This window comes from Pelobates fuscus, chromosome 2 (genome assembly GCF_036172605.1).
Source record: "Pelobates fuscus isolate aPelFus1 chromosome 2, aPelFus1.pri, whole genome shotgun sequence".
Taxonomy (NCBI): Eukaryota; Metazoa; Chordata; class Amphibia; order Anura; family Pelobatidae; genus Pelobates; species Pelobates fuscus.
Window position 1 is genome coordinate 83,779,701 of NC_086318.1, and position 12,293 is coordinate 83,791,993.

At 45.2% G+C, this 12,293-nt stretch overlaps 1 protein-coding gene across 1 annotated transcript; it reads left to right on the forward strand.

Annotated features, from left to right (window-relative positions):
* Positions 1–9,528: 9,528 nt before the first annotated feature.
* DUSP28 (dual specificity phosphatase 28) lies at positions 9,529–11,477 on the forward strand. Its single transcript, XM_063440955.1, has 2 exons — positions 9,529–10,036; positions 11,273–11,477. The coding sequence occupies exons 1-2, from the start codon at positions 9,692–9,694 to the stop codon at positions 11,411–11,413; spliced, it is 486 nt and encodes a 161-aa protein (XP_063297025.1). The 5' UTR covers positions 9,529–9,691; the 3' UTR covers positions 11,414–11,477.
* Positions 11,478–12,293: the final 816 nt, after the last annotated feature.

Sequence of the window (12,293 nt, forward strand, 5' to 3'; positions counted from 1 at the left end):
AAGTGACTGGATGAACCGCGAGGAACGGAGGAGACAGCTCGCCTGGACGGATACACCACCAAGTCTCTACCTCCCTTAGAGGTAGAGGCCTCAGGTACCCTGACATGGACGAAGAGATTCACACGCTCTTCGAGAAGGGCGCAATTCAATACGCGCCAGACGGGGGAGGCTTTATAAGCAATATCTTCCTGGTCAAGAAGAAGACAGGCGAGTATCGACCGGTTATCAACCTCCGACAACTAAACACCTTTGTGGTCTACAGACACTTCAAGATGGAGGGTATCCATCTTCTACAAGACCTTCTCGTCAAGAACGACTGGTTTACACGCCTGGACCTCAAAGACGCGTATCTCACGGTTCCCGTGGACAGAGGTTACCGTCATTTTCTCCGCTTCAGATGGAGAGGACGGGTATGCCAGTTCACTTGTCTGCCGTTCGGCCTCAGCTCGGCTCCGTGGTGCTTCACGAAGCTGTTGAGACCGGTGATGGCTCGCATCCGTACGAAGGGCATACACTGTCTCGTATACTTGGACGATTTGCTGATCTTCTGCGAATCCACGTCCAGGCTACGATCGCAGACGAGATTTGTAGTTCACTTACTGGAGTCCCTGGGATTCGTGGTGAACAGACAAAAGTCGTCTCTCTCTCCATCCCAGTCGGTACAATTCCTGGGTTTCGACATCGATTCGAGGGAATGCGTACTACGCCTCCCCTCGAAAAAGATTACCTCTATAAGAAAAGAAATCAGGCGAGTCTTGAGGATGGACTCAATACCGCTCAGGATGCTCGCTCGGATTGTAGGACTCCTGTCCTCATCCATTCAGGCGATATTCCCGGGCCCTCTACACTACAGGGCCATGCAACGGCTGAAAGCGGGATACCTGCGCACCGGACATTCCTACGACCATTGGATTCCACTCACTCGGGAGGTGAGATCAGAGCTGCGATGGTGGTTACTACACATACAAGCCTGGAACGGCAAGGCGATCTTTGGCCCCTCCCCGGACTTCGTCGTGGAATCGGACGCCAGTTTGTGGGGATGGGGCGCCCACTGCTCAGAGGCCTCCACGGGGGGCCCATGGCAGGAAGAGGAGACCGATCTACACATCAATTGCCTGGAGTTGATTGCGGGTTCCTTCGCATTACGCAGCCTGGCCAAGGACAAGTCGAATTGCTGCATCCTACTCCGCATGGACAACATCTCAGCGGTGCAATACATCAACCGCCTGGGCGGAGCGAGGTCCAAAGACCTGACCGAAGCCACGAAGGACATCTACAGCTTCTGCATACGGAGGAACATCACGTTACAGGCGGAATATCTCCCAGGGGTCTCCAACCTGACGGCGGATTGGTTCTCCCGACACTGGAGAGACACCAGCGATTGGACACTCAACAGGGAGGTATTTCAGGCAATACGACACCGGATGGGTCCGCTATCAATAGACTTGTTCGCCTCAAGGACCAACCACCAGCTACGGAGATACTACAGCTGGCTTCCGGACCCGATGGGCGAAGCAGCGGATGCATTCCTTCAAGACTGGCCCCCTCACGGGGCCTACGCCTTCCCTCCATTTTCAATGATTCCACGGGTTCTACGGTACTTACGCACCCACAGGATATCGCTCCTCCTCATAGCGCCTCTCTGGCAGAGTCAGCCGTGGTTTCCGGATCTCCTGGAGATGTCCCACGACAATCCTGTCCTACTTCCTACCTTTCCACTTCTCCTGTCGGGACCGCGAGGGGAACCTCACCCCCTCGTCCTGGAAGGACGTCTGGAACTGGTGGCCTGGACGATTTCAGGGGCTCCTGGTCGGTCCACGGCCTATCGCAATTTACTAAAGATCTCCTATGGGACTCATGGGCCCCGGGCACCAGGAGATGTTACATCTCCGCCTGGTCAGCCTGGAGTGATTGGTGCATGGAAAGGGATTCCGATCCCTTTACTGCCCCTGTCCCATTAATACTCAATTACCTTGCTCATCTTTTCTCGACGGGTCGATCATATAGATCCCTTAACGTGATCAGATCGGCCATTTCAGCGGCGCATGTCCCAGTACAAGGCAGACCGGTGGGTCAGGACCCGCTGGTATGTCGTCTACTGCGGGGCGCCAGACTGACGAGACCACCAGCACCCAAATATTCCAACCTCTGGCAAGTGAATGGAGTGCTGGATTTCCTTCGGGGTTGGCCAGACAACCCAGCGCTATCGCTGAAACAACTCTCAGCCAAATTGGCCTTGCTGTTATGCCTCGTCTCTTTCCGACGGGTGTCTGACATTAGGGCTTTTGACGTGGACGGTTTCTCTCTCACTCCAGAGGGAGTCACCTTTTCCATCGCAAGACGGACTAAATCAGATTCGTCCTCTGTGTCTTACCCTTATTTCGAATCTGACTCCAAGCTGTGCGTTGTCAAGACACTTAGGAGATACGTAGAAATCACTGCCGCCCTCCGACGCTCCTTGTCGGGCCAGCTGCTGATTTCCTACGTGAAGCCTCACGGCCCAGTGTCTGCGACAACCCTGGCCAGATGGGTTCGATGGTTACTTCAGTTGGCAGGAATCGAATCTAGCTTTGGAGCACACTCGGTCAGAGGGGCGGCAGCGTCCCAAGCGTTCTTGGCAGGCGCCTCCCTAGCCGACATTATGCGGTGTGCGGACTGGTCTAGGGAAAGTACGTTTCGTACTTTCTATTTCCGCCAAATTTCACATGCTTCCTTCACACTAGTTCGGCCTAAGCTTTAAAAATGCAAATATGAAGCCTCCTGTCATGTGGTAAAATTGAAGATTATATTAGCTTTAGTGTACTAATAATCTTAATTTTAGTAATGACAGGAGGCGAATATTTCCCGCCCTAGGGTTTGTTTTCCCCCCCTCAGATTACTTAGTTTCTCAGGATTGAGTCCTAGTGCTCAGGTAAGCATGCAGGTTCTTACTGTATATGTTAGCATATGTTTTACATTGTTGGTGTTATGCATGGAGTATATGTAAATTATCAGTTTTCCTTTGATTTGGTTGTATTGCTTTTCACGTTCTGATTTTGATGTTCTATGTTTAGTATAAGGCTACGCATCTTACTATACGTTACCGTTCAGTTATCAATGGTTATGATATGCGGACACGTTGCCACGCCAGAAACCTCTTACCTTTTTCTTTTTCTTTCAGCGTGAATATCCACTTTATGGGACGAAGTATCATCTTCCACTCCGTCACATCATGGACCTACCAAAGTTCATCTTCGCTATATGTTGTTGAATTGTTAATCTTGTTTTGATGTTTTTATGTATTGACTGTTACTTTTTCGCCTCAAAGAAAGAGGAAATGATGTCATAGACAGGCCCTTTTATGGGCAGCATATCTTTTTTCTCATTGGTTGTTACTGTTTCTATGCTGCTGGAGTTTTCAGTAAAGAAAGATATGCAAATATTCGCCTCCTGTCATTACTAAAATTAAGATTATTAGTACACTAAAGCTAATATAATCTTCAATTTCATTCTAAGTGTATTTTGATATAAATATATACATATTAAAATCAAAATACAGTTAGAATAAAATTACATATATATATATATCATTTTTTTTTATTTTTTTTTACATTTTTGTATTTTTTTTTGTGATTCTTTATTTTTGTAGTGCATATAATGAATCATAGACAGGCTTGTAATGTCACAGCAGGCTTAACAGAAAAAAAATACTAACAGTAAAATTGACTTGTGACATTGTGATAATACAGCACTAGTTTTTTGTTGTAGAATATTCATGCTAGGCACATTTATCCATAGTAAGTTGAGCTACGTGTGAGTATTAGTAAGCATACATAAAAATTGTAACTTAACATATGATAACTGGCTTATCTACTTAATATCTACTTAATAACTTTACGGAGTAACTACTTTACGTTAGAACAGATTTCTTTAGCAGGAGCAAGGTAGGGTAAAGTCAGATTAGAAACTGCTGGGGTCTCTCAAACCAACGGGAAACAGCTCAAATATGCAAGCAGGGTTATCCTGTCGCTTTCAGGGCTGTGTGATTCGAGTTCAGTTTAGCCCACACCATCCCGGCAGAGGATAGGTGAGAGTCCCAAAGTCCATGGTAGGAGAGTGTCCCGTGAGTGGTGTCTGAGGTGAGACTTTGAGGGGTAGTCGCATCTCGCCGGTGAGCCAGTGTAATGGGAGCAAGGGAGGTCGGATTCTCCAACCCAGGCATGTATGCTGGCCGGCGCCTTCAACTCACGATCTTTAGGTGTATATATAGCCAGGTCCATCTCGTAAAGGGGATAGCAGGGAACTTTAGTGGCTATGGTCTTCTTCTTGTGTGGTCGACGCTTTGGCTTACAACCTCTTGGGACCCGCTGTCTGGGTGGGCTAGGTCGAGTGTTGCTAGGTGCTGGTAGGGTCGCTGTGCCCAGGGCCGGCCTCACCTCTCCATGCTTTTCTTTTTGCTCATCCGCTGGGGTCAAGTGTGGAGTGGCACCAAGTCTTGCTTCCAGCTTAGCCCAGAAGCGCGCAAAGATTTCCTCCAGCCTCTGATCAGAGCCCGCTGAAGAGGCATGCAGGGTCCGGTTCGGGTCTTGTCCCTGGTGTAAGTGTGTGTCCGCCATCTTGGTTGATTCCATGTGGCTGGACTGTTACACGGCGTTGAGGCAGCGAGGCAGGTAAGTCCGCTGGCTAGGTGGGAACCGGGATAACCCCCCCCGGTCCAGAGGGGGGGAAGCAGGGCTGCTGGAGGTCTCTGCACCGAGGCCATGCTCAGCTGCACCGGGAAAGAGAGCGTCCGCCTCTCCCACCCAATGGTTCCGCTAGGCCTCCCTTAGTGTCTCGGGAGTAGCTGGCCGTCGGCTCGTCTCGGGCCCAACCCTAGGCTCTCTGGTGATAGCAGAGGGTGGGTAAGTCCCGATGAAGGCTGGATGAGAGTGCCCTTGGGTTTTTTTTAGTCAGATTGCGTCGGATTGTGGAGGAGCTCTCACAGATTGCATCCGACCGCCATGAAGGTCAGGCCCCGCCCCCCTTTTGTATTTATTTTTAATAATTATTATTGATTTTTTTATAATATATATATACTAGAAAAGCTTCAATTTCTGGGGAAATTGTGTGCAGTGTTCTTGCCTCCACCAGTAGTCTACAGTAGTAACTGTTATTATTTATTTCCATAGCACATTTAATTGCAACGTTGTTGCACAAAGTGCTTCACAGTTACATTAAAACATACATTTATGACATCACTTGCTGCTCCAGCCTGGTTGTAAAACTATACATCCTACAGTGAAGAGCTTTATATTGTGAGAATCACAAGACCAAGACCTACATTTTGATGTATAGTATGTGTCTGAAGTATTAAAAATGAAGGCACAGTCGCAGTTTAGAAATTGCCCTTCAAATTTAAGCTGGCTGGAGTGGAGTTTCAATTAATGTCAATGGACGGCGTGAGTTGCAAACAAATGGTTATATCGTGAAAACTATCAGGACTATGGCTTAGCCGTGGACAGCAGGGATAGCTGAACGTTTTGATATAAGATTTGTGTAGGTGGGCTTGAAAATGAGGGAGTGGTGGCAGTTTAGAAATCATGTCCTGATTTTTCAGCTTTGCCAGCTCCCACTCTAGTTTTGAGCATTTTGCCATTCATTCCTATGGGACCAATTTCGCCACAAGAACGACGATATTCCGTGAACCATTCGGCGAAATGTTCCACAAAGTAATAGCAATCCAATCGGGAACAATCCGCACGTTTCGGTATATTACTGTCTATCTAGTGTAAAAACTGTGGGAGGAGTTAGGGTGGTAAATTTGGCTATAATAATAATAATAATCACTGAGAAGATCTCTACAATCAGGAAAGAGATCTCTAATCTCTCTCCTACCCCTATCAATACAACACCCAACCCCACTTCCCCTGCCATCCTATGCTCATTTGCACCTGCTACAGCACAAGAGGTTTCTGCTCTGCTCCTGTCCTCCCGCCCCACCACCTGCTCCCTCGATCCTATTCCCTCGCATCTCATCCGCACTTTGTCTACCTCTCTTGCTCTTCCTCTTGCTAACATCTTCAATCTCTCCCTTTCTTCTGGCACATTTCCCTCAAACTTCAAACATGCAACCGTAACCCCGATTCTGAAAAAGCCCAACCTTAATCCCAACTCCCCATCCAACTACCGCCCTATCTCGCAACTGCCATTTGCCTCCAAGATCCTCGAGAGAGTTGTGTACGCCAGATTGACTGACTTTCTTGAATTCAACTCTCTGCTTGACCCCCTTCAGTCTGGATTCCACGCTGGCCACTCTGTCGAAACTGCTGTGACCAAAGTATCCAACGACTTAATTGCTGCTAAATCTCGCGGCCAATACTCTATCCTAATCCTCCTTGATCTTTCTGCCGCCTTTGACACTGTTGATTATCAACAGCTTTTTCTCATCCTCCGCAATATCGGTCTACAAGATATTGCTCTCTCCTGGTGCTCCTCCTACCTCTCCCACCGCTCTTTCAGTGTTTCTTTCTCTGGCACTGCCTCTTCTCCCCAACCCCTCTCTGTCGGCATCCCCCAAGGTTCTGTCCTCGGCCCCCTACTGTTCTCTATCTATACTGCCTCCCTTGGTAAACTCATCAGCTTCTTTGGCTTCCAATATCATTTACCGTATTTTTCGCTCCATAAGACGCACTTTTTTTCCCCTCAAAAGTGAGGGGAAATGTCTGTGCGTCTTATGGAGCGAATATGAAGCTTTACTTACCTGTCTTGCAGCGTTGGCCGGCAGCACAGGGCGCACCGCGGTAGTGGAACTTGAATTTCATATTCCGGTTTCCGGCGGGACTGAAAGGAAGTGTGCACAAGCTGAGTGCGCACTTCCTTTCAGTCCCGCCGGAAACCGGAACATGAAATTCAAGTTCCACTACCGCGGTGCGCCCTGTGCTGCTGGCCAACGCTACAAGACAGGTAAGTAATTATGGGACAAGGGGAGGGGGACAGTAAGGGGAGGGGGACAGTAAGGGGGGGGATGAAGTCTATGGGGGGGATGAAGCCTATGGGGGGGATGAAGTCTATGGAGGGGGGGATGAAGTCTATGGAGGGGGGGGTGAAGTCTATGGGGAGGGGGGGATGAAGTCTATGGGGAGGGGGGGTGAAGTCTATGGGGAGGGGGGGATGAAGTCTATGGGGAGGGGGTGGATGAAGACTATGGGGAGGGGGGAGATAAGGTCTATGGGGAGGGGGTGGATGAAGACTATGGGGATGGGGGGATGAAGACTATGGGGAGGGGGTGGATGAAGACTATGGGGAGGGGGTGGATGAAGTCTATGGGGAGGGGGTGGATGAAGACTATGGGGATGGGGGAATGAAGACTATGGGGAGGGGGTGGATGAAGACTATGGGGAGGGGGTGGATGAAGTCTATGGGGAGGGGGTGGATGAAGTCTATGGGGAGGGGGTGGATGAAGTCTATGGGGAGGGGGTGGATGAAGTCTATGGGGAGGGGGTGGGTGAAGACTATGGGGAGGGGGTGAGTGAAGACTATGGGAGAGAGGAGAAGACTATGGGAGGGGGGGGACACTATGGGACAGGGGAGAAAAAAAATATTCTGTACAAACTGTCCCATAGTAAGAAATACTATGGGACAGTTTGTTCAGAATATTTTTTTTCTGGGTTTCTTCCTCTAAAAACTAGGTGCGTCTTATGGTGAGGTGCGTCTTATGGAGCGAAAAATACGGTATATGCAGATGACACACAAATCTACCTGTCCTTCCCTGATCTCTCTCCACCCACCTTGACTCGTGTTTCTGACTGCCTCTCTACTATTTCCAACTGGATGGCTGCTCACTTCCTTAAACTCAACCTGTCCAAAACATAACTTCTAGTTTTTCCTCCCTCAAGTGCTGCTACTCCTGTGTCTGTCTCCATCCAAGTCAACAGCGCTACTATCACTTCTACCTCGCAAGCTCGCTGCCTAGGGGTTCTTCTTGATTCTGACCTCTCTTTTACTCCTCATGTCCAATCGATAGCCAAATCCTGTCACTTCCAACTCAAGGCCGGACACGGGTAAGGTACTGGTTCATGCTGTTGTTCTCTCTCGCCTTGACTATTGAATGTGGCTGCAAGGCTTATTTTCCTGTCCGGTCCCACCTCCCATGCCTCCACGCTCTGTCAGTCACTGCATTGGCTTCCAGTTTGATATAGGGCCCAATTCAAAATTCTGGCGCTTGCTACAAATCCTTACATAATGCTGCTCCAACATACCTATCCTCCCTCATACACAAGTATGTCCCATTGAGACCCCTGCGCTCAGCCCAAGACCTACGCCTATCTTCTGCCCGGATCCCCACCTCCGATGCTCGCCTTCAATACTTCTCCAGGGCTGCACCTATTCTGTGGAACGCCCTTCCCTTCTCAATCCGACTTTCACCCAGCCTCCACTCCTTCAAAAAATCTTTGAAAACTCACTTCTTCATTAAAGCGTATCAATTACACTGTCAGCAGGCTTCTCATCCCCCACCCCATGACTCCTTTCCTGCAACTGTCAAAAATGACATACCAAGCACTCAATAAACCCTTCTCTAACAAACTATTTAATTCCCCTACTCTAACCCTTTGTGTCACTATACCCCACTCCCTCTAGCATGTAAGCTTATCGAGCAGGGCCCTCAACCCCCTCTGTTCCTGTACGTCCAGTGGTCTGATCTCAATTATCTGTCTGTTAGTCCACCCATTGTACAGGGCTACGGAATTTGTTGACGCTATATAAATAATAATAATAATAATAATGTGAGATAACATTAAGTGGTCTTGCTATGCAAGAACACTTAATAAGGTAAACAACTACACATGTAGTACTATAGTTCAAGCAATCACCATAGAAACTAATAGAATGTTTGTGGTGATAGGTAATAACTAAAATAAATGCCCCTGAATTGCAGAAAATAGGACGGTACACATAAAGAGTAATTCTGGGTTCTAAAATTGGCCCAATGAGTTTTAACATTGGTTTCAATGAAGATTGCTCTACTTTTAGGAATATTATCTGATAATAATTTATATATTGTCAAAAACGTTCAATATATAGTTATTATATATACGTGTGTAATTTATATGTATTTATATATATATATTAATAAAAAATACACTTAGTATGAGGTTATATATAAGATATATATATAGATAGATAGATATACTATATGTGCATATATATATATATATATATTTTAAATTTATTAACTTTATTTTATTTTTGTACTTTTTTTCACCATACGGTCTCCAGTACTGCGTACAATACTCCAAGTGAGGTCTTCCCAGTGTTCTGTATAATGGCATGAGCACTTCCCTCTTTCTACTGCTAATACCTCTCCCTATACAACCAAGCATTCTGCTAGCATTTCCTGCTGTTCTTTTACATTGAGTATTGAGAGAAATGTGCAACACATTGATATATGAATTTATATCAGCTTGCAAGGTGTAATATATATAGCACAGGATCTGTATGCATCAGGTCAAATTACCACGAGCTTAAAATAACTACAAAGGATTAGCAGACCACTACAAAGTGTCCGTCTGATCTTGTTTCTATGGGACTGAGAAGAAGCTGAATTATCTCACTATAGGAACACACCATGGGCTCACAAATCTATACACCTTTTAAATTGCCTGCCTAACCTCATGTTCCATAATATACAGAATATTTTCAAGTTGCTGGGTAGTCTCCTTTGAAGACACTTGACATGTCGGAGCTATTTAAAGTAACCGAATCTTTACTCATCAGCAATTCTAGAGCTGCTTGCCAGAAGAATCTTCTCTTGCAGGAGGGAGTGACATGTTGCATAAATGTTTCCAGGCGACAACCGTTCCCGGACTTTAACCTCCATACTCTTCGTATCCCAGTGTTTGATCATCCATTGCAAAACATTTCTGATCACTTTGCACAGTGCGTGGATCTGATAGAAAGCACTATAACCAGTGGGGGGAAGTGCCTGGTCTATTGTAAAAACGGGCGCAGTCGCTCTGCCACAGTCTGTATAGCATATTTGATGAAACATAAAAAATTATCACTGGATGATGCCTTTCAGGTATTTCTGAATAACAAGAATATATATATATATATATATATATATGTGTGTGTGTGTGTGTGTGTGTGTGTATATATATATATATTTATTATATATATTTATTTTTTATTTCAAAAATGTTTTTGACATAGTGTGTTTATGCCTTGCTCACATGTCAATATTAAACAAAATCCCTTTTTGAACATTTTTGACAATATATAAATTATTATGAGATAACATTCCTAAAAGTAGAGCAATCTTCATTGAAACCAATGTTAAAACTCATTTGTCCAATTTTAGAACCCAGAATTCCTCTTTATGTGTACCATCCTATTTTCTGCAATTCAGGGGCATTTATTTTAGTTATTACCTAATGAACTATCACCACAAACATTCTATTAGTTTCTATGGTGATTGCTTGAACTATAGTACTACATATGTAGTTGTTTACCTCATAATTGCTTCATGTTCACCGTGTTAATTACATTTCCTTACACCTGGGGTACCTTAAATTTCTTGCTTCTTTTAATGTCTGAATTTTAATTAAAAGTTGAAACAGTGTAGAAGCAAGTAGTGTTGTGCTGTTTATCAATTGCTGAATTCTTAAAGGAAACTCTCTGAGCAGATTTACCACTAGAGTCTCCTGGTACGGTCCCACAATTTAATATCAAACTGTTTACGAATGGTTTGTGATAAACATCAGTGCAGAGGGCGCACCCTTATCTCGACCACACCACAGCAAACTTTACTGGTTAGGTTTCTTAGAGTGCCATTTAAAAGAAACCATTAATTGTGAAAGTGTGAACCCTAGCTTGAATGATGGTTGGTGTGTAAAAAATGGAGCCACCATTTTCATGCTAATACCATTATGGCCTGGGTCAAACTATTTAATCATGACTCTATCCTTTATGACAATCACATTTGTGTGCCAAATAATTTATAGTATTATTAATGGTTTCCTAGAGGAAAATGAAATGTTTATGAAGAAAATAGTGTCAAGAGATATGAGTGAGCTGGAAAATGGAAGCACCAATAATGAGCAACGTTGTTTACCCACGTATAGTTGTTAGATTTGCACCAAGTACATTTATCATTGTCCAGTCTCCCCAGCTATGTAACAATATACCATAATACTGATCTCAAGAGTGGTATAATGGTGACACGTTATTTTAATTGCATTGAACAGTTGTAAGCAAGGACAGTAAGCGTGAGGCAAGGTGCAAATATATTAAATGAGGTATTTCATGTTTCATACAGGTAGTTAAAGCAGCAAGGCCAGTAATAGAACCAAACTCAGGATTCTGGACCCAACTGAAAGAGTATGAAAAATCCCTGCAAGGAAATGAAGATAAAAATGTTGACTGGACTCAACATTTGGAGATGAGCAGCAGTACCTAGAAGGCAAACTGGATGGTATTATTCAGTTGTAGAAGATTAATCTGTTGAACCTGTGTGCACACTTGGAATCCTCAGAGTGTGTGTGTATTTGTGAGTCAAGATGTGTGTTTGTGTTACTGTGTGCATCTGAGTGTGTGTATGTGTATCTGAGTGTTTGTATCTGTGTGTCAAGGTGTGTGTGTGTCAGTGTGTATCTGTGTGCCACTATGTGCCAGTGTGTGTGTATCGGTGTGATACACACACACACAGATACACACACACACAGATACACACTGACACAGATACACACTGGCACATACAAACACAGATACACACAATTTGACACATAGATACACACACCTTGACACACAGATACATACACACACACACAGATACACACTGTGTGTCAATGTGTGTGTATCTGTGTCACTGTGTGTGTGTATCTGTGTGCCACTATGTGCCAGCTTGTGTGTCAGATTCATACACACTGGCACATACAAACACAGATACACACACATTGATATACAGACACATAGAAACACAGATACACACACTTTGACACACAGATACACACACCTTGACACACAGATACATACACACACACACACACACACACACACACACAGGTACACATTCTGTGTGTCAGTGTGTGCATCTGTGTGCCACTATGTGCCAGTGTGTGTTTGTATCTGTGTGTCAGATACATACACACACAGAGATACACAGATGCACACACCTTGACACACAGACACACACCGGCACATACAAAAAACGGGACAATTTCTTTTGTAGCGGGGGGAGTTAAGGGGGTTCCAATATGTTGATACACTATGTCAAAGTGTTCCACCAGGAAAATTATTGGGAACCCTGGCTTAGACAGTAAGGTGGGAAATTAGACTAC

What these genes read in the sequence shown, in the direction of transcription:
- DUSP28 (XM_063440955.1), top strand. Translation starts at nt 9,692, where the DNA reads ATGTCGGAGCTATTTAAAGTAACCGAATCTTTACTCATCAGCAATTCT. An exon ending in CACTGGATGATGCCTTTCAG is followed by an intron (nt 10,037 to 11,272) that starts GTATTTCTGAAT and finishes TGTTTCATACAG; the next exon opens with GTAGTTAAAGCAGCAAGGCC.